The following is a 23305-nucleotide window of genomic DNA, read 5'->3' on the forward strand; positions in this document are numbered from 1 at the left end:
CAGAGAGTTCTCCAACCTCACCGCCACCAAAAACAGCATCACCCCATCACAAGAATGGTGCGATAAACTGGCAGGCTTCTTCCATGAAGAGATCTCCACCATCTACAAAAATGTCAAACCCCAGTCCACCCTTTCTGACTTTTTTCACCATGCACCCACAGAACCCACCCAGAACCATCCACACACCAACTTGGACCTGCTCACCCCACAGGACACCACAGCCATATTGTACTCAGTCCTCTCCAGAGCCCCCGCGAACCCCTATCTGCACCACATCTTCAACCTCAGAGGCAACAGAAGCAGCAGCAATCTCAATACCCTCTTCAAAGCCTCTCTCATCTTAGCCACTTTACCCGAAGGATGGAAACACGCAAAAGCAAAACCCTTCTAAATAAACCAATCGCCGACCCCATGCGACCTCAAAAACTACAGGCTCCTCTCACTGCTCCCTTTCCCTGCCAAAGTCCTGGAAAAGACCGAAATGATAACTCACGCAACACCTGGAGAACAACCATCTTATCAACACCTCCCAATCTGATTCCGCTCCAACCACTGCACCAAAACCACCTTGTTCGCAGACACCAACAACATCAGAACCCTCCACGACTGAGGAGAAATGGCAGCTCTGATCCTCCTCATCCTCTCCGCGGCATTCAAAACCATATCCCACCACACCTTGATCAAGAGATTACATCACATCGGAATTCAAGGAAACAAACTCAAGTGGATCACCTCCTTCCTTACTGGAAAACCACACAACCATGGGGGTCTGATCTTTGGCAACAACCCCTCACCATGGAAGGATTTGTGGTGACAGTGGAACTCGGACCCTCACCCACACCCACAGACTATGCAAGAAACCATGGCATAATACTGGAAAGCAAGCTTACCATGAAATTCCAGATCAACGCAGTCCCCTCTGCCTGCTTCCTAACACTCCGTATGCTATGGAAGATCTTCAAGTGGCTCCCCATCACCATCAGACGCACCGTCACCCAGGCCATAAACACCAGCTGTTTGGACTATGGCAACACACTGTACACAGAAATCACCACCCACCTCCTGAAGAGACTTCAGAACATTCAGAACTCTGCAGCCAGAGTCATCCTCGACCTCTTCAAATGGATCAACATCACCCAATTCAAGATGTTGATCCACACCTACAAGGCCTTGCACAACCAAGGTTTAGCTTACATCAACCACCACATGAACTTCCACTGATCCTCCAGACATCTGCGATCTACATCGCTGTCCCTTGCATACACCCCTCGCATTCACTGGAGTAACAGAGGAGGGCGCTCCTTCTCCTACCTAGCGGTGAAATCCTAAAACGACCTCCCTCTGCACCTCTGAAGCTCCACCTTTCTTCTGGAATTCAGGAAGGCACTCAAGGCCTGGCTGTTCAACTGATCTCTCTGCAACTGCCTCTTCCCCTGCACATCAATTGCCTCCTGTGTGATTAGCTGCGCGTTTGGAAATCCACTGATTGATTGATTTAAGTTGTTTAGAGTTTCATGACTGTTGTTATAATTTTTTGTTGAATTTGACAAGTGTGTTCCCAATATAAGGGGGCCATATATAGTTTGGTGGGAGGAGTGAACCACGTCCCATTAAACAGGTAGTTCCCCCACCTGATTGAGCTTAGAGAACTGACACATTTCCGATGATGGAGCCTCAGCTGGCTCTGCAGACCTCTTCCCAGTCACCCATCCTCTAATAGACTGACAGAATCAATTAATCAGAAGGCCAGGTGTATTTGACTGGTGATTGTAGATCCCTGTTGCAAAAAGCCAAGGATATTGGCCTTCCGTAGTTCTTGGGCACACCGCCTGTTAACACAAACAACAAGAGATACAGGAGTATGCAGGAGTACAGAGATGTCTCACCTCTCTCATGCCACAATAGTCTCATTAAGTTATTGCAACAATGTCAGAGGTACCACCTGTATGCAATTTAGTCAGACATCATGCTACTACATATTTTGGGGGAACAGGATTTGGCACCAACCTTCTCTGTTTGCTCTCCTCTAAGGGAAAGTGGATCCTATGGCAAATTATTTAGACTTTCCTGACCTATGATATCAGGAACAGCAGGATCAGGAGTTGCCAGTTCTTACTCAATCCAAATGTAATATTTTCCTCCATGATATACTCCATTCTTACTTCAGACTCGTCCCCTAGACACTGAGTGTGAAGATAGATGACAGGGAGACTACCCAGTTTTTCCTCTTCAGCTTCAAGTGCTGATGTTGGACCTCCCGGTTACAGCACTAAGCATCTGAGAATCAGATGTAGAAACAGGCCCTTTGTATCTTCTGCCACTGCCAGTTTCGCCGTAGCTCCCGGTCCCTGAGTTATTCATAGATGCTTCAGTAGATCCCATCAGAGTTGGGTGCTGATCATGTGCTAAAGATGCAGGAAAGCAGAAACTGTTGTTGTGCCAACATCTCATCAGTACTTCAATCATAGACACGAACAGTCTGTACCCTGACCTCAGCATATGCCAAGTGGTCCTCTTACCTAGGTTTTTGCCTTAACAAAGTGGCATCAAAGGACGTGTCATGGTCTGACCTTGCTCTGACACTAAGGGCCGTAATCAGTCTTGGGCATTCTGTGAACTTCCTCAGCACCTTAGTTGCCTCTAAGAAGATTCAGTTAATCAGAACTGTGTCACACTTGGGTCTGACAAGGGACATCATCCACTAGGGAAGAAAGTGGCCATTAGCCAGTTTAAACACCATTTCCAAACCAACAAAACCGTTTCTGCAATGTGGTTTCAGATGCTTCTCGGACTACAAGGGTTCTCAAAAGAATAGTTTGTTCTGCAAAACTCCACGCGTACCCTGCAGCTTCATTTTGTGGAGCAGTTGGACCAGTTGCTAGCTATCCAGGCCAAACCTGTGTTAGTCCATCTATTCTTGGTTCTGCGTGGTGCCACTCCCACCTTCCTCACTGTCAGATCCAACTGTTTACACCAGGAGTCTCCAACTTGTGGCTTGTGAGCAACTGGTAGCTCTCCAGCTATCTGTGAGTAGCTCTCCCATATATAGTCTAGCCTACTAGCATATAAGCTTTTGCTTGGTTGAGTTATTATATGTATACCAAAATCATAAAATCACATATTGGACACAAAAATGTGTGCATTTGCAGAACTCATAGGCTGATGTTTGGAGAAAATGGCTGAATTTCGAAAATGTATTTAAAACTATTTTAGTTGGAAAGACTTATTGCTCGTATTATCACCTTGGTGCCAGGGTGATTGCTGGCAAACCTGCCTAATGCACCTTTGTTATCACTGCTGACAATCTCAAATATGTTGGTTGCTATTTCATCAATAATATTAAATGCTCAGGATGAGGCTCATTGAATATAAGTAGCTCTTTTTACAGAAAAGGTTGGAAATCCCTGGTTTAGACCACGGGAGGGCAGTGCATGAACGATAGATCAAATCTGAAAATAAAAGCTGGAAAATGAGGCATACTAACAACTTAATAGATGATTTTTAGGAAGGATTGATGAGGGGTTTATGAAGGGTTAAGGAGGGGTTTAGGTAGAGACATGCTCACAGCCACATTGAATAAGCATATTCCTAGTCACAAACTTCACTTCTAAAACTACTGCAGCCACAAAGGTCCCAAAACAAGTTGCACATGTCTCCAGCTCAGACCTGGAGTAAGTCAAGCATCCCACAAGCACACCACTTGCACTTCAACACCCTCCCATAGAAAATAAGTGATAAAGGGACTTAAAATAGCACCCCATAGGAAATTATGTTAGAATTTATGATTTTTTTTTACTTTTAAAAAATGTATATAAACCTAATTTTTTAGAAAAAAATACATTACATTTTTTTAATTATGAAATATTTTAATAACTTTTTTAATTTAAAAGTAAATGTATCTTTATTTTTGTAATAATTAAATCAATTTAAACAAGTTCTATAAATAACTTTTAGTAAAGTTTAAACCATAATAAATAAATGTACATATTTTACTTTGGGTACACTTTTTTTTAACATAAATCTTTCAGAAAATAATGTTAATCGAATATATTTAAATTATTAAAATATTTAATTCAAATTTAAATTACCAGTACTGTAACATTTTCTATATTTCATTTACATTAATTTACAGAAATATTTAACTTTAAAAATATTTTTAAAGTTACCATAGGGAGATATCTGTCCCGTTAATGGAGAACTCTGCCTACTTTTTAAAAGTTAATAATAGTAACTTTACACTAATGAATGTAGTTCCACACCCTGTTTCATAGAGTGAAAACATCAGTCTACACTTTGTAATAAATTTACACTGGGAAGTGGTGAGTAAATTTACATGTGTAGATTTACTCGTGTAATTTACATATTTAGATAAGTCCAAAAGAGTTGAATGGTCATTGGTATCGGGAAATAGAAAGGAGTGTTTTTAGAAAATATATTAACTATGTTTGTGTGATGTGAAGAGTTTCATTCTGTACCATCTTTTGTGCACAGTTGGATACCACTGGGATGTTTCAGATACTACAGTATAGCGCTGGAGACGAACATGACTCACTGATAAGAAGACTACAGCAATGCGCATTGTGCTATGGTAAGTAACAATAAAATTCTGCATTTCTTCCTCTCGTAAATGGCTAAATAATAATTTTATATATATATATATATATATATATATATATATATATATATATATATATATATATATATATATATATATATATATATATATATATATATATATTATCTACTGGTGGTCGCCAGTAGATAGTTATAGTTAGGACCGTTTTTCCATAGGAATCCTCGCGAAATTTTCAAAATAGGTGGGGCGCTCCGCTCCGCTCCGCTCCGCTTCTACCCTGAAAGTCTCGGGGGGGATTCGTCAAGCGGGGGCTGAGAAAAAAGGGGGGTCCCAAAACGCTTTTCCCCATGCAATTTTCCATAGGGACCTTTAGTCCAAGATACAGCCCGAACGGCTGAACAGAATTACTTGAAATTTGGCAAAGAGGTAGTCCTCAGGTCAGGCATGTGCCTTTTGCATATATGGTGTCAATCTGTTCAGTAGTTCCTGAGAAAATCAAAAGTAAAATCACATACATATCTGGGCGGAGCCTAACCACACATCTCATCGTGAGATCTGATTGGCTGTCAGTACTTCATCCAAGAAGTGTTGGCAGCCATCTTGGGACCAATATACATGATAGCACCTCATTAAAAAGCATTGCAGTTAATAGAAGGTTTTAAGACTTTAGTTACATTATAAATCATTTGTTGATGGTACCATACTCATTTTAGGACTTGTGGTGTGTTTTAAGGTGATTTTACCATGTGAAAAAGCCTTCTGCTGTGATATCATGAACCATGTTTGAGAGAAAACTATCTTCTCATACTTTTCCCACAGAGGTTTGGAAGGTGATCTATTAACTAAACTGAGAGCATATTTTCTGTAAATTCACATTATCTTTCTCAGTCATGTAAGAATGAAGTCTGACATTCTCAGTAAAACATGTACATCCAACAAGGGCAGAGACTGTCAGTTGATTCCTTTGTGTTCTACTGCAGCTTCCCAGAGTGCTCTAAAGAACAACTGGAGCGCTAACAGTCTTACTTATGACAAAAGTATGGCACACCTGAAGCCATCTTGATTGGAATGAAGTGGTAACACTTAAAACATTTAATTTACAAAGGAACAAAATGAGGGGGTTCATTTTGCCATATAAATTATGATTAGTGCTGCAGAAAGAAAAACTAGGGCACATTTTGACTTCTGAAATCCTCTTTTATTTCATAAAAACATTCTGACATGCAGACTGAAACATGCACTTTGAATACCAGCAGCAGACTTGCCTGTTGAGCAATAGCTTTACTACAGTGATCTAATGAGCAACTAGAGTGCTAACATTCAGAATTTATGGAAAATGTGTGACACATCTGAATGCCTTCTTGATGGAATCAAACTAAAAAACTGAAAGTATTTCCTACTGAGGAGACTGCAGTAAATGAGGAAATTAGAAAACTTAATAACAAATAAATCTCCCAAGATGGCCACCAGAGACAAAGGAGCCCAAATGTAGCCCAAATATCACCCAGATGTAGCCCAAGTATAGCCCAATGACAGAATGTCCCAGAGTGTTCTTAAGAACAACTAGAGCGCTTACTGTCTTACTTATGACAAAAGTATGGCACACCTGAAGCCATCTTGATTGGAATAAAGTGGTAACACTTAAAACATTTATTTACAAAGGAACAAAATGAGGGGGTTCATTTTGCCATATAAATTATGATTAGTGCTGCAGAAAGAAAAACTAGGGCACATTTTGACTTCTGAAATCCTCTTTTATTTCATAAAAACATTCTGACATGCAGACTGAAACATGCACTTTGAATACCAGCAGCAGACTTCCGTGGTGAGCAGTAGCTTTACTACAGTGATCTAATGAGCAACTAGAGTGCTAACATTCAGAATTTATGGCAAATGTGTGACATATCTGAATACCTTCTTGATGGAATAAAAGTAAAAAACTGAAAGCATTTCCTACTGAGGAGACTGCAGTAAATGAGGAAATTAGGAAACTTCATAACAAATAAATCTCCTAAAATGGCCACCAGAGACAAAAGAGCCCAAATGTAGCCCAAATATCACCCAGATGTAGCCCAAATGTAGCCCAATGACAGAAGTGTGCAAAACACTTATTTTTTGTGTATTTGCAGTTTTATATAGTGCAGACTTGTCAGGTATTGGAGTGCTTTACATGAACATTGGTTACATCACACAAGATCAAATTCATTTTGGTTGTAGACATGGGGAGACTAAGTGATTTGACCAGAATCACAGAATGTTGAGCTGAAGCAGAAACTCCAACCTGGTTCCCCAGTTGCAAAGTCTGCAGCTCTGGAAGTAACACCACACCCTCTCCCCTTGGATGCAACATTTAATCAAGTGGTCAACTGGATAAAAAAACTAAGATTACAAATAATTTAAAAGTTCTTTGTCGCTATTTGAAAACTCAGAAAATATGTCCTCATTTTAGTTTTTTAGAGCACTAACCATAATTTTGATGCAAATAAGACCCTCTCATATATGTAATTTCTAAAGGAAATGCTCTAGGCATTACAGTTTTGATTACATCAAGATGACGTCAGGCATTCCACACTTTTGTAATAAATATAGAATGTTAGCAATCTAGTTGTTCATTGGGATACTGTTGAGAGGCAGAGGCCAGGGGCACGGACTCTGAAAATTGAAGGCAGGTAGAAGAGTGCAGAGGCAACAATTTGACCACACTAGGCAGGCAGGAAGGGCAGTGGCAGCACAACAGACTATGGAGGGCAGTGGAAAGGGAGGCAGGGGCAACAAACCAACAATACAGGACTGGCAAGAGAGGCTGTGGCAATATAATAGACCATTGTGGGCAGAAGGAAGAGGCAGTGGTCATACAACCATACATGCCAACAGACCCGTTTCAGCCAGGAAACGTCCAATGTTTTTAAGCTCAAATGGGCTTTACTTGATCTGTTTCCTGTCTACAATCTTCTCTTTTTCAATGTAACTCAAAGGGGAAAATCAATACCCCAGTTTTATTTCAAAATCTCCCTCTTACCAAGTTCAAAATGTTCGCAAGTATGGTACATTGGATCATGGTAGGCATGAGGAATTGGGGTAGGGACATGGACTCGGATAACAGAGGACAGGAGGGACATTGAGAGGTGCACCAAACTGACCCTACAGGGCAGGCATCAGGGTTTGCAGCAGCACAATACACCACACAGGGCATGCGGGACGGGAGTGCAGCACAACAATCCATAGAAAGCAATAGGGAGGGGACAGGACCATGCACATGGACAACAGACAACAGAGGGGAAAGAGGCAATGGTAGCTAGCTGACCATAATGGACAGACAGGAGAGAAAGCTGCAGCATAACAGACCATAAAGGGCAGGAGGGACGGATCAGGGGCATTACAATGGAACCGACAAGCCAGGAGGGAGAGAATAGGGGTCTGCACATGGAAACAGAGGGCTGGGGGCAAGGGGGCAGGGCAGGAGCACCAAGATGACCATGGAGGTCAGGCAGGATGGGCACTAGAAACAAGACACACCATGGAGAGCAACAGTGAGACTATGATGGCATACACACAGACCATGGAGGGAAGGTGGGAGGGTGTCAGGAGCAGCTAGCTGACCACACAGGGAAGGTGGGAGGGGCCATGGCAGCACAGAAGACCATGCATGGCAAGCGGGAGGGTTAGTGGCAGCACAATGGCTATGATGGGCAAGAAGGAGGGTGCAGGGGCATGCACAAAGGACCATGGAGGATAGAAGGGAGGGTCAGGACCTGGGCACAGACAAGAGAGTTCTGGGGAAGGGGCCTCACAACAGACCGTGCGGGGCAGGCAGGAGGAGCAGTTGCAGCACAACAGACCAGGGAGGGCAGAAGGGTGTGGCAGTAAAATGGACCATGGAGGACAGGAGGAAGGGGATAGGGGCATGGCATGTGGACAGGCATGGTGGAGGTGGCAGGGACAGGTTACAGTTATCTGACAATGCTAGGCAGGTGGTAGGGGAGCTCAACAGAACACTTAGAGTAGATAGGAGTGGCAGGTCAATGGAACATGGTGGTCAAAAAGGATTGAGCAGGGGCGTGCACAAAGACATCGGAGGGCAGGGGGAAGGAGAATAGGGGCAGCAAGCAAAGCACAGAGGCTAAGCAGGAGGTCAATGATGGGCCATAGAATTGGGTAATGGAGGGCAGGATGAGTGGACTGGTACATCATGCTAAATGCAGGGCAGTGGCAGCACATCCAACCATGCATGGCAGTAGGGAGGAGGCTAGTCCATGGATTCAGACAACAGAGGATAGGGAGGAGGTGGATGAGGCAGCAAGCTAACTGTTCATAGAAGATGGGTATTAGGAACTTTATTGTTTTTAAAATGTGTGTCTGTGCGAACTACTTAAAATATGAACAAGTATGCAGCATAATCTCACTTTTATTCAGGAAGAACAGGACGTTTGGGACTGTGACTCCGGGCTCACTTGGCAGACACATCCCCTGACCCTCCACCCCCCATCGCAAAATGTAATGCCCATGAAAAGGGTAGGTGGACGCAGTGTTATATAGAACATAGTCCTGAGAGCACGATTGAAAATGAAAACTAGATATAGTATATGGTGTAAACTATGAACCAAAAAGTGTGATATAAGATGAACCGGGGCGTGAAATATAATATGCAATACATTGTGCGCAATGACAGATTCATTGGAGAGCGCGAGATAGCACAGGCACTAGCGCTTGCTATGTGATATGCGCCTTGGAGTGTAATATGCACAGGGCAGTGTTGTGTAACCTAAGTAGTCTCTAAAGTTGTAATATAAAATATGTGCTGGGTAGTGTAACATTGCATATGCACTGTGACAAAGATATGGATCCCAGATTGTAATATGTATGGCATAGCGCTGTGCTTTATAACATAGGCATCGAGGAAGGCACTTTAGATGGGGCAATATAACCCGTGCGAAGGCAAGTGTGGCATGACATATTCACGGGGTGGTGTTACAGTGCACATGGGTTAGAGAGTGTCATAGCATACGCACTAGCTGGTGGAATACAACACAGAGGTGTGTGGCACTCGGCGGGCACTGGTGGGTGTAACACAGCATTGGGCTCAGCCAGGAGCACGCTGTGACTTTCAAGTGAGGTTTGTCTCCTTTCCAGAGAGTAAAATAAAAAGTATTACACATCCGGCGGTGGATGTGTGTTTTAGTAACCGTGAGGGGGTTTCTTGCATAGTTTGGTCGAATTTTTGTCGAATCCCCTTTGAATGGCTTGGTGTGCATGTGTATTAAATGTGCCAGTCAATAGCTACCCATGTTTGTATAAATAAGCGACAAGGGTGTCTACTTGGAGAGCACCCACCAGCGGGGGCGCCAGGATTAGGCACGGTAGGGTGTCAGACATGTCAGAGCTTCACTAGCGGTGTGAATACATTCTACGTGGATTCATTGTATGCATAGTCGCCTTTTAATGAATATCACGCAAATCGTCATGGTGATAGGTACATACGGTTTGTCCAGCATGTCCTAGGTGTTTCTATAAATATATATATATGTTTTTTTAAATAAAAAACAAAGGCTGGCCCCGGGGGATGGGGTCCCCGGGGCCATAAGTGGCCTGAGGAGGGGGCAACACAGCCCCCCTCCTAAAGAATAAAAAAATAAATAAAAGGCCATGACCTGGGGGTTGGGGTCCCAAATTAACTTTTTTCAACAATAAAAATTAGGGTGCAGGCCCTGGGGGATGGGGTTCCCAGGGATAATAAATTAGAAAAAGAAAGGGGGCCACACAGCCCTCCTTCTTAAAAATAAATAAATAAAAGACCGGCATCGCGCCGGAGGCCACGCCCCCTCCTTGCAGCACTCTGCAAATGCGCCAGTTGTAAGTTGAGGAATTAATTCCCCTTCAATACTGAGGGTCCCTGAGGGCCAACTAGCCCAACAGGTATCTCCAGTATGTGCCAGGGAGCTGCGTTGCAGACAGGTGTTCTAAGGCCACGCCCCTTTTTACACCTCCATGCAACGCAGCTCTGTGGCGCTTACTGGAGGTACCTAGTGGGCTAGTTTGACCCTAGGGACCCTTAGGATTCAAGGGGACTTAATCTCTCAACTCAGAACGCCCACAGGCCCTGTGGCGCGTTTTTAAGTTGGGGAAATAATTCCCTTTCAATCCTGAGGGACCCTGGGGTCCAACTAGCCCAGCAGGTGCTTCCAGTAAGCAGCACTGCTCTGCGTTGCAGAGAGGTGGTGCAGGCCGTGCCACTTTTTACACCTCTCTGCAACGCAGCTCTGTGGCGCTTACTGGAGGTACCTAGTGGTCTAGTTGGACCCTAGGGACCCTCAGGATTCAAGGGGACTTAATCTCCCAACTTAAAACGGCTACAGGGCGTGTTTACACAGTGGGGAAGGGAGGGGACGGGGCATGAGGTGACGTGTTCAAACACGCCCTGTGGTGCGTTTTAAGAGGTAGTTTTAATCCCCTGCCCTATTATATACTAGGGGCTTACAGAGGAGGTCATGCTAATGACAGGGGGACCCCAACACATAGTGTGCCCTAGTGTATGTAGGTGTTTTCACTGTATTCTGAGTGTCTTTTAACATAGCACTGGCTCTAGGACTGGTTAGTCAGACTCAGTTACCACCAGTATCCGTCTGAAAAAGTGGAGGGTACAGGATGATTTTGCAACAAGGCTTGTTTCTGCTCTTCTGTTTGTTCCTTCTGCACGTTATACTTCTTCCTGCACTTTTCTTCGTCTTTGAGGACTTCTGTTGCTTCTTTCTGCATTTCTTTTTTTTCTTTCTGTGTGTTTTTCCTTCTTTCTTCACATGTCCTATCTCTGTAGGCATAGCTAGAAATTAGCATTTAAAAAACCTTTGAAATTCACTGAAAAAAACATAGGTTTCAGGCACGTTATAGCTAGGAATTAGCATTTAAAAAAACTTAGAAATTCACTGAAAAAACCATAGGTTTCAGGGGCGTTATAGTTAGCTGGACTTTTCACTCGTACAAAACCATCGAAATTCCCCCGTTATAGTTAGTTCAGCTAACTATAACTCGCGCGCCCGCAATGCACTGCTGATGACGTCACATATTACATCACTCATGACATGGTCAGTGACATCACTCATGACATCACTGATGACATCATCCTTGTGATAGAGTGGCAGACCTCCTCTCCCCCTAATATAACCTTTGATACACACATTCAAAAATAGAAATTAAAATTTTCAAAACAATGGACATACCAATACCAGATACAACAACCTATTCAGTAATTGTAAGATCCACATCCACATCCACTCATTCACCAACAGTCCTATACAGTCACTCATACATGTACTCACTCATCATATGTACTCATACACCTATACATCCTGTTACACAACGCCACTCATCCATAAAGTTACTGACACACATAGTCACTCATGCTAATAAAGAATCAAAAATCCGTTTACCTGCATATACAGTTATACACACCACCACACTTACTTCTACAGAAACTTACACATACTCAGTCTTTTTAACAATCACTTATAGAAACACATACTTATTCATACAGGAACTCTTTCAATCTCTCACTCTCACATATATTCACTTATATACACCAATAGTCACATATACTAGTTTAAAACATATGTAGTTACTCATAGAGACACTATTGAGACAGTCATTCACTCACTAACACACCCATGCACACACTCATCCACCCATACAGTCCTGCACATATGCTGTCTTCAACACATACAAACAGTGAGTCACTCATTCATGCACCTATGCACTACGTAATACCCCCCACCGAACCATATAGACATCAGACACTTATACTGATACTCAAAAAACCAACTAATAACCTATATAGACACTCATGTCGCTACTCACCAACCCATGCAGCCACTTATACACAAAGTGAGAGACTGATACAGATATTTACATATTTAAACATTACTCACTAAGCCATGTATTCACTAAGATACGCTTAATCAGTCAGTTATACAATCAATTTTTCAAAAACAAATCATCCATTTAGACACTTATATAACCATTTATTCATCCATCGACCTTGAGATATACATATATAAAACATATGATGTAATTTTCAGAAAAACACACATTCACTGGATGATGTCATCAGTGATGTCATCAGTGATGTCATTTGAGATGTCATCAGTGATGTCATGAGTGATTTCACTGACCATGTCATGAGTGATGTAATATGTGACGTCATCAGCAGTGCATTGCGGGTGCGCGAGTTATAGTTAGCTGAACTAACTATAACAGGGGAATTTCTATGGTTTTGTACGAGTGAAAAGTCCAGCTAACTATAACGCCCCTGAAACCTATGGATTTTTCAGTGAATATATATATATATAAAACTTCTTTCCAGCAAGATTCCAGATAAACAGGAAACCAGTGATGGACACAGACCCGAGATAGGTGCTTTTGAAATATTTATTCTTCCATTATCGTCAATACGCGTTTATATACACACACACACACATATAACATTATTGGGATCATTGTTATATACATGTGTGTGATATAAACACAGCTGTACAAAAGGGAGTGGTGATGAAAGGAGCATCAGAACCAATCAACCACTCACACCCAGTCAACAGATCTGGGTTGGATCCATCAACGTTCTTTAGCCCACTCTGCCACCCCAGTTCAGACATGGCCATATGCAAATCAGTCTGACCCTGTGCATCATGGGAACAGTCCAGCCCGAACTGCCAAGCTATGCCTTCCTTAGACCGGAAACAAGCTTCCTAGGACCGGTTTCTGGCATTTCAGCCGTCTTCAGCCAGGCTTGGTTGAATCCAGTGGCAAAGTGAGCAAGGGACTCACGTCTGAGCATACCCTGCCAACTTATGGTGAACAAAGCTGTACAAAAGGGAGTGGTGATGAAAGGAGCATCAGAACCAATCAACCACTCACACCCAGTCAACAGATCTGGGTTTGATCCATCACCGTTCTTTAGCCCACTCTGCCACCCCAGTTCAGACATGGCCATATGCAAATCAGTCTGACCCTGTGCATCATGGGAACAGTCCAGCCCGAACTGCCAAGCTATGCCTTCCTTAGACCGGAAACAAGCTTCCTAGGACCGGTTTCTGGCATTTCAGCCGTCTTCAGCCAGGCTTGCTTGAATCCAGTGGCAAAGTGAGCAAGGGACTCACGTCTGAGCATACCCTGCCAACTTATGGCAAACAAAGCTGTACAAAAGGGAGTGGTGATGAAAGGAGCATCAGAACCAATCAACCACTCACACCCAGTCAACAGATCTGGGTTTGATACATCACCGTTCTTTAGCCCACTCTGCCACCCCAGTTCAGACATGGCCATATGCAAATCAGTCTGACCCTGTGCATCATGGGAACAGTCCAGCCCGAACTGCCAAGCTATGCCTTCCTTAGACCGGATACAAGCTTCCTAGGACCGGTTTGTGGCATTTTAGCCGTCTTCAGCCAGGCTTGCTTGAATCCAGTGGCAAAGTGAGCAAGGGACTCACGTCTGAGCATACCCTGCCAACTTATGGTGAACAAAGCTGTACAAAAGGGAGTGGTGATGAAAGGAGCATCAGAACCAATCAACCACTCACACCCAGTCAACAGATCTGGGTTTGATCCATCACCGTTCTTTAGCCCACTCTGCCACCCCAGTTCAGACATGGCCATATGCAAATCAGTCTGACCCTGTGCATCATGGGAACAGTCCAGCCCGAACTGCCAAGCTATGCCTTCCTTAGACCGGAAACAAGCTTCCTAGGACCGGTTTCTGGCATTTCAGCCGTCTTCAGCCAGGCTTGCTTGAATCCAGTGGCAAAGTGAGCAAGGGACTCACGTCTGAGCATACCCTGCCAACTTATGGCAAACAAAGCTGTACAAAAGGGAGTGGTGATGAAAGGAGCATCAGAACCAATCAACCACTCACACCCAGTCAACAGATCTGGGTTTGATACATCACCGTTCTTTAGCCCACTCTGCCACCCCAGTTCAGACATGGCCATATGCAAATCAGTCTGACCCTGTGCATCATGGGAACAGTCCAGCCCGAACTGCCAAGCTATGCCTTCCTTAGACCGGATACAAGCTTCCTAGGACCGGTTTGTGGCATTTTAGCCGTCTTCAGCCAGGCTTGCTTGAATCCAGTGGCAAAGTGAGCAAGGGACTCACGTCTGAGCATACCCTGCCAACTTATGGCGAACAAAGCTGTACAAAAGGGAGTGGTGATGAAAGGAGCATCAGAACCAATCAACCACTCACACCCAGTCAACAGATCTGGGTTTGATCCATCACCGTTCTTTAGCCCACTCTGCCACCCCAGTTCAGACATGGCCATATGCAAATCAGTCTGACCCTGTGCATCATGGGAACAGTCCAGCCCGAACTGCCAAGCTATGCCTTCCTTAGACCGGAAACAAGCTTCCTAGGACCGGTTTCTGGCATTTCAGCCGTCTTCAGCCAGGCTTGCTTGAATCCAGTGGCAAAGTGAGCAAGGGACTCACGTCTGAGCATACCCTGCCAACTTATGGCAAACAAAGCTGTACAAAAGGGAGTGGTGATGAAAGGAGCATCAGAACCAATCAACCACTCACACCCAGTCAACAGATCTGGGTTTGATACATCACCGTTCTTTAGCCCACTCTGCCACCCCAGTTCAGACATGGCCATATGCAAATCAGTCTGACCCTGTGCATCATGGGAACAGTCCAGCCCGAACTGCCAAGCTATGCCTTCCTTAGACCGGATACAAGCTTCCTAGGACCGGTTTGTGGCATTTTAGCCGTCTTCAGCCAGGCTTGCTTGAATCCAGTGGCAAAGTGAGCAAGGGACTCACGTCTGAGCATACCCTGCCAACTTATGGCGAACAAAGCTGTACAAAAGGGAGTGGTGATGAAAGGAGCATCAGAACCAATCAACCACTCACACCCAGTCAACAGATCTGGGTTTGATCCATCACCGTTCTTTAGCCCACTCTGCCACCCCAGTTCAGACATGGCCATATACAAATCAGTCTGACCCTGTGCATCATGGGAACAGTCCAGCCCGAACTGCCAAGCTATGGTGATGGATCAAACCCAGATCTGTTGACTGGGTGTGAGCGTTTGATTGGTTCTGATGCTCCGTCTATCACCACCCCCTTTTGTACCGCTTTGTTCGCCATAAGTTGGCAGGGTATGCTCAGACGTGAGTCCCTTGCTCACTTTGCCACTGGATTCAAGCAAGCCTGGCTGAAGACGGCTGAAATGCCAGAAACCGGTCCTAGGAAGCTTGTTTCTGGTCCAGGGAAGGCATGCCTTGGCAGTTCGGGCTGGACTGTTCCCATGAGGCACTGGGTCAGACTGATTTGCATACGGCCATGTCTGAACTGGGGTGGCAGAGTGGGCTAAAGAACGGTGATGGATCAAACCCAGATCTGTTGACTGGGTGTGAGCGTTTGATTGGTTCTGATGCTCCGTCCATCACCACCCCCTTTTGTACCGCTTTGTTCGCCATAAGTTGGCAGGGTATGCTCAGACGTGAGTCCCTTGCTCACTTTGCCACTGGATTCAAGCAAGCCTGGCTGAAGACGGCTGAAATGCCAGAAACCGGTCCTAGGAAGCTTGTTTCTGGTCCAGGGAAGGCATGGCTTGGCAGTGCTGGACTGTTCCCATGAGGCACAGGGTCAGACTGATTTGCATATGGCCATGTCTGAACTGGGGTGGCAGAGTGGGCTAAAGAACGGTGATGGATCAAACCCAGATCTGTTGACTGGGTGTGAGCGTTTGATTGGTTCTGATGCTCCGTCCATCACCACCCCCTTTTGTACCGCTGTGATATACACACACACACACACGTATATAACAATGATCCCAATAATGTTATAAGTGTATATATATATATATTCACTGACAAAACCATAGGTTTCAGGTCTGATATAGTTAGGAATTAGCATTTAAAAAACCGTAGAAATTCACTGAAAAAACAATAGGTTTTAGGGGTGTTATAGTTAGCTGGACATTTCACTCGAACAAAACCATTGAAATTCCTCCGATATAGTTAGTTGTACTAACTACATCTCGTGCGCCCGCAATCCACTGCTGATGATGTCACATATTACATCATTCATGACATGTTCAGTGACATCACCGATGACATCTCAAATGACATCACTGATGACATCACTGATGACATCATCCAGTGAATGTGGTTTGGTTCGTTATTTAAATATGTATTATATATATATCAATTTGCATTGAAGAATGAGTGGATATATAAATATAAATATCTGGATGGAGGATTTAGTAGCAGTGTGATTGACTGTTTACTTGACTAATTTATAGTGTCTCACTAAATATATTGGATAGTGACTAAACTGTGTGAATATCTGTATCACTTTGTCAGTGGTTGTGTAAACTGATGCACCAGTTGGTTACTAGCTACGTGAAAGTCTATATTATTTATTGATTAGTTAACTGAGTATTTGTATTGGAGAGTGAATGTGTGTGTGGTTCGGTGGGGGGTGTGTGACTGCCCAAAGATGTGTGAATAGTTGATTCAGTAGGTATCTGAAGTTAAAACTACATGTTATAACCGTTGTTTGGGTGAGTGAATATCTTTATGGGTGTGGCGATGAGCAAATATATGTCTCAATGGTACATGTCCAACAAACTAGAAAAATAAAAGCCAGTGTATGTGTCAGTTGTTGTATATAAATAAGTATACATAAGACTCAGTGATTGTATAAGTGACTGTATGGATAACTGTATACTTGTAATAGTGTTTTTATAACACACTAAGTATGAGTTATTATCTATATGAATAGATGAAGTGGTGTTTTTATAAGTGTATAGCTTAGTAAAAGTAAGTATGATCCATTGTTTGAATAAGTGAGTAGGATGACTTCATAAGTGATTAGGATGTGTGCTGGTGTGTAATGTCGATATAGGTGTATAAGTATATTTGATAGTGTTCTATTGATCATTTTCAGCATGTATGAGTGAATCTATATGTAAGTGATTAGATGTGTGTATAGATCTGGGAATCACTGAGTGGGTGTTTAGAAACTTGTATTGGTGTGTCAATGGTTTTAAATCTGGCACTCTGTATTTTACAGTGAGTGATGAAAGGTTATACTAGTGTATGATGAGGTGTATCTGATTGTCACATGGATGATGTCATCAGTGATGTCATTTGAGATGTCTTCAGTGATGTCACTGACCATGTCATGAATGATGTAATATGTGACATCATCAGCAGTGGATTGCGGGCGCGCGAGATGTAGTTAGTACAACTAACTATATCGGAGGAATTTCAATGGTTTTGTTCGAGTGAAAGGTCCAGCTAACTATAACACCCTTAAAACCTATTGTTTTTTCAGTGAATTTCTAAGGTTTTTTAAATGCTAATTCCTAACTATATCAGGCCTGAAACCAGTGCTTAATTTGTAAAATATTAAGTACAGGTGCTCAAATTTTTGTAGGAGGCCACACCCACTCCCTGGCTCCACCCACCTCCTCCACTGGCTCCACCCATTTACTATATTGGCTCCACCCACATCCTAAACTGGCACTGAAAGCCAGATGTAATAACTGATCAGAATTAAAGCAAAACATGTTGTTAATAAAATCAAGGCAAACCCACATAAGAGACTGGATGTCATAACTTTTGGAATCGCAGATAATTAACTTTTTCTGACCATGAAAGGCCTTACTCTAAAGTAATGCTGGAATTATTATCTACTTCTCTTGTGTTTTGTTACTCCCCAGGCTTGATTTTCAAATAACACCCTAAACTGCCCCGGACCATTCTATTAGTACGAGAGAGTAGCACACCACACTTCTCAATTCTTTTGCTCTGAGAATTTGCAGAATTTGCTTTTCACTGATATATGTACATCTTGTTACCAAAAAATATATGGTATTATAGAGCTGAGAGGTACGAGCCCACTATGAAGGCATCTATCACATGAAGAATATTGGACTCGATGCACAGTATGCACCTCTCTGGCATATGCACTGCCTGTAACTGATTCATGTACATCATTCAGTCCTGTAATATGCTAAATATGGACATCTAAAACCTCTGAATATATGCAATATCATGTCTCTAAAATGTGCATATATCATATGCTCATGTAAAATGTAATGTCACAGATATGCCTATAGTATACCATGCAGACCCTTTGCATATGCACAGTATGTAATGCTGTAGTATGGTATCTGAAAATAACACTTTTCAGATGTGCAGATGACTTAAGCATTACAGCGCATATAATGGAGGTCTGCAAATGTTACATACCCGAGTCGGACATTTCCACTTGTGTAGGCTTCTGTTTGGTTGGTATATTATATATGGCAAGTTGTGAAAGCCTATTCACATCATAGGGGCAGCTGATATTTGCCCACTACCACAATCCTCTGGCATATAAATATTAAATAGCCAGCTGATATTAGCCCAGTGCTTCAAACCTTTGGCACATGCATTTTTTTGTGGACAAGAGTGCCCAGTAGTGCAGGCCTCAAGGATAGGCATGTTATGTGATCAAGGGAAATTCTTCCAAATTTTTAAATGTGTTTACATCAATATTCAGGGATTATGACTCGTGTTTTCAACATTTAACACAGCAGCAGCACACTAATATTGCTGCAAATAATCTCTGTGATGCCCTCCCATTTTTCATTTGAGAGGTACTGCTTTGGTCTAAAAGAAACATTTTTGAAGATGTTACATGAAACATAAAAACAGCATATCTCTCCAAAATGTCCATAATAGACTCTCACATATCACCCGCATTAAAAAGGAAAACGGTATTTACAACAATCTGTTTAAAAAGAATTAGTCATGGTAATCAGGGCAGGACTCTCTGCAGAACAGAGCTAGGTTTATAAGGGGGCCCCCTGAAAGACTGGGGCCCAAGGCAGGGACCCTCTTTGCCCATGCCTTAAAACGTCTCCACTGCTGGGTAGGCCAAGGGTTTCTGACTCTGTAGGTGTAGTGCTGCTGAAAGATCTTCAACAACATGTGGAACAGAAAGGGTACCTGAAAGTACAACTAATGTAAGAGGATACACAGATGTGTAGTGCAAAAGAAAAAGCAAAACACAAAGCTAAATGGAGGGAGGGAAACTGGATTAAAGGGAGTCAGAAAGGGATGGAATTAAAAAAAGAAGACAGAATGAGTGGATACAAATAGGTGGAAGCATAGAATGCAAATAGAGAAAGAACAAGCGAGAGAGAAGACAGAGCCTGAAAGAGAGAGACAAACATGAGGAAGAGAAATAAATCGAAGTAATGAGATGGATGAAGACAGAGCGAATGCTATGAAGGGTGCAAACAAAGGAGAGAGACAGACATAACGGAGAAAGAGGAAGAGGATCTAATAAGAGGGAAATGGAGTACATCTGATGAAAAAATGAAAGTTGGGGAATGTTGATCTGGTAAAGAAAGACATATCGACAAGAGTGGATGGACAGGCAAAGTAAAGAAGGGGTGGATAAACAGGAATGAAGGCGGAAAGTTATTTTGCCAATAACAACATTTTTGTAAAGAATATTGCTGCCCTCTTTGCTCCGTTGGAATGCTGGTTGAAAAAACAATGATGCTCATGACGTGTGCTCTGGTTTTGTATGGAGCAAAAGTTGATCAATTGATGGTTTGTCTTAATCGCAGGGAAAAATCACCCCCACGTCACCCATGGAAACCAAGGTACTTTACAGGTGTTTCTAAAACTCCATCTAAAGGGACGCTGTTGTGTATTTACTTGGTGGCTCTACGTCATTAGGGGAAGGCTAATCCAGTCATGTTCTTTTATTTTAGTAAACTGTGTAATCTCGTTTTAGTACAATGGGTACAATTAAAGTAAACCAAGATTACAGATTACAGAATGCAATGGGATGTTAAAGAAAATCCAAGGTGAGAGTCCTGTCTCGCAAATTACAAGAATTCATCCAAATCCCTTTTACATGGACCATGTATTGAACTGCATGAATGAAGGCCTTAACCATGCCTCTGAGCACCGTAAGTGGTGGGCATCGTGAAAAAAAGCTGGCTCACTCGATCAGATGTTGGTGATCAACCCAGAAGTCCTACCTTTACAAATTTCAGAACTGGTGAATAAACCACAAGGAATAGTTTGGGGAACACTTTTTAACATGGTTACCATTGCTGGGGAAAACACTTCCATGGGAATTATACTACACCTGACACTGTAGAGCCGGAGTTTTTTCATTCTGAAGCCTTTGTCCTAATCACAAAGTGGGCGTAATTGTGCAAAAAATGTATTACATTTGCCTTGTAATGAGCTGCAATTTTATTAGACCGATTCCAAGACACATTTTTGGCATACTCGATTGCACTCACATCTATTAAATGTGTGTATTGTATAATATATATTGAAATATAATTCTTTTATAGACCTAGTTAAAATCTTAACTGCAATTATGACAGGGTTTATCTTTTAGTAGTATAAATCCTTATGTCACAAATACTGCAATCTCTAGCATCCACGTTTCAAGCAAACTCATCCTCTTCATTCCCTACGACCATTGGTTTCCCTTTCTCTTTATATTTATAAAGGCCTAGCTCTCGGCTCGTCATGCTTTTTTCAGATCTCTGCAAAATACAGTAAGAAAGAACACAACACTGTACGAATAAAAAAATGAAAGCTGGAAACCTGGTTGCTGTAGAAGAAACAACAACATGCAGACACGTTATTTATCATCACTCGTGTAGCCCTGCAATCAGGATTGTATGGCAGGTCATCTGCAATAGAATATGCAAATGAATTTAAGCTACGTTTACGTAAAAACAAGCGCAAGTAATGAGAGGTTACACTTTTCTGGGCATGTAACTCAACCATTAAACAAGACATACTTGCGCCTGCTATGAAAATTAAATCATTACTTACTGCCTTTTTGTTTCAAAACTTTTAATTAGAGCTGCTGCTGCGTGACACTCTGCTTGCTTCTTTAGCTGACAGACTAGTGCTGAAGCTGCGCAGTGCGCTGGGGTGGGTGAAAAGTGAGGACACTAATCCGCATTGGTCCGACTCGGAGGAAACACTTGCCGATTCTCCAAAGAGGGACGGGGCCGGGCTATTAATCCATTTTCAAGCAGTCATTGTATCACACTGGCGCTGTGATTGCTATTAGTTCGGCTGGGGCAAGGACCTCACCCAGGAAGTTTCTGGAGGTTTATGCCTCATTATAAGGCAGGCGGACGCGTCATCCAAATTCAAACATTTTACCCGCAAATCCATGCCTAATCAGCCCAACACTGAAACCCAGATATGGATTTGCAGTGGGATATCACCTCTTTACCAGGAAGACCGCGTGAATGTAGCAGTACTGGAATGTAGTAAGCCGATATCATGCGTAGACCCGGCCCTAAAAAATAAGTGCCGGTGCTAAGCACCGGAAAGCACCGGCACAAATTAAGCACTGCCTGAAACCTATGGTTTTTTCAGTGAATTTCAAAGGTTTTTTAAATGCTAATTCCTAACTATATCAGGCCTAAAACCTATGTTTTTTTCAGTGAATTTCAAAGGTTTTTTAAATGCTAATTCCTAACTATATCAGGCCTGAAACCTATGGTTTTTTCAATGAATTTCAAAGGTTTTGTAAATGACAATTTTTAATGTATTAATTGTTATACTGATTTTTTTGATACTGATTTACTACATTTTTTAAACTATTTGTAGATTTTTTTTAATTACATTATACATTACAATACAAAATATACTTTCTCAGAATGAATTACTTTAGTTTAAATACTTTGCAAATAGGCAATAGATTTTTAAGTACAGTAGTTACAGTTGTTGCAATGAGCAACAGAATTTCAAACACAATGCAACATTGATCTCCTATAAACAGTTGAGTAAAAGCGTTTTGGTTACAGTAGTGATTTTTAAGGAATATTATTGTATTTTAAAAGTTGACACTTAGAATTTTTTTTCACATAGAATAACCAATGTTATCCTATGACAGAAACATTCACTTAGCAGGTAAGTAGTGTTATCGTTACTTTTTCTTACTCAGTGGTCGATCCTGGATCCAGCACTGGTGAATCTCCTGTAAACAGTTGAAAGAATGTGTTTAAGTCATACAGACGATTTTTTAGGAATATTTTTAGTTTGTGAAAATAGACACTTAGAAACTTTTCTGGTGAAAACCACACAATGGATTCCTTTGGAAGGAAATACAAGTTACTGGTAAATACGCTTAGAATTACTTTTCAGGGTCAGTGCTGAGCTAAATGATGCAGCCCTGGGTTCTCTCCTGATAACAGGTGAGTAAATCGGAATTCGTAGTTCGGCTGATTTTAGAGGAATATTTGTACGTTTCAAAAATGGACGCAAACTTTTCTGCTGAAAACCACACAATGGATTCCTATGGAAGGAAATACAAGTTACTGGTAAGTACCCTTAGAATTACTTCCCAGGGTCAGTGCTGGGCTAAAAGATGCAGCACTGGGTTCTCTCCTGATAACAGGTGAGTAAATCGGAATTCGTAGTTCGGCTGATTTTAGAGGAATATTTGTACGTTTCAAAAATGGACACTTAGAAACTTTTCTGGTGAAAACCACACAATGGATTCCTATGGAAGGAAATACAAGTTACTGGTAAGTACGCTTAGAATTACTTTCCAGGGTCAGTGCTGGGCTAAAAGATGCAGCACTGGGTTCTCTCCTGATAACAGGTGAGTAAATCAGAATTCGTAGTTCGGCTGATTTTAGAGGAATATTTGTACAATAGTGAAGGAAGAGGGCGGGGCCTGAGGAGA

General features: G+C 42.4%; 1 protein-coding gene across 1 annotated transcript in view; it reads left to right on the top strand.

Annotated features, from left to right (window-relative positions):
* LOC146789040 (collagen alpha-6(VI) chain-like) overlaps positions 1-23305 on the top strand; it is a 748331-nt gene that overhangs the window by 650152 nt on the left and 74874 nt on the right. The window contains exon 34 of the mRNA XM_085631021.1: positions 4492-4588. Within this exon, the coding sequence (XP_085487147.1) occupies positions 4492-4588 (97 nt within the window). The remainder of the gene's footprint in view (positions 1-4491; positions 4589-23305) is intronic.

This window comes from Triturus cristatus, chromosome 10 (genome assembly GCF_964204655.1).
Source record: "Triturus cristatus chromosome 10, aTriCri1.1, whole genome shotgun sequence".
Lineage (NCBI taxonomy): Eukaryota > Metazoa > Chordata > Amphibia > Caudata > Salamandridae > Triturus > Triturus cristatus.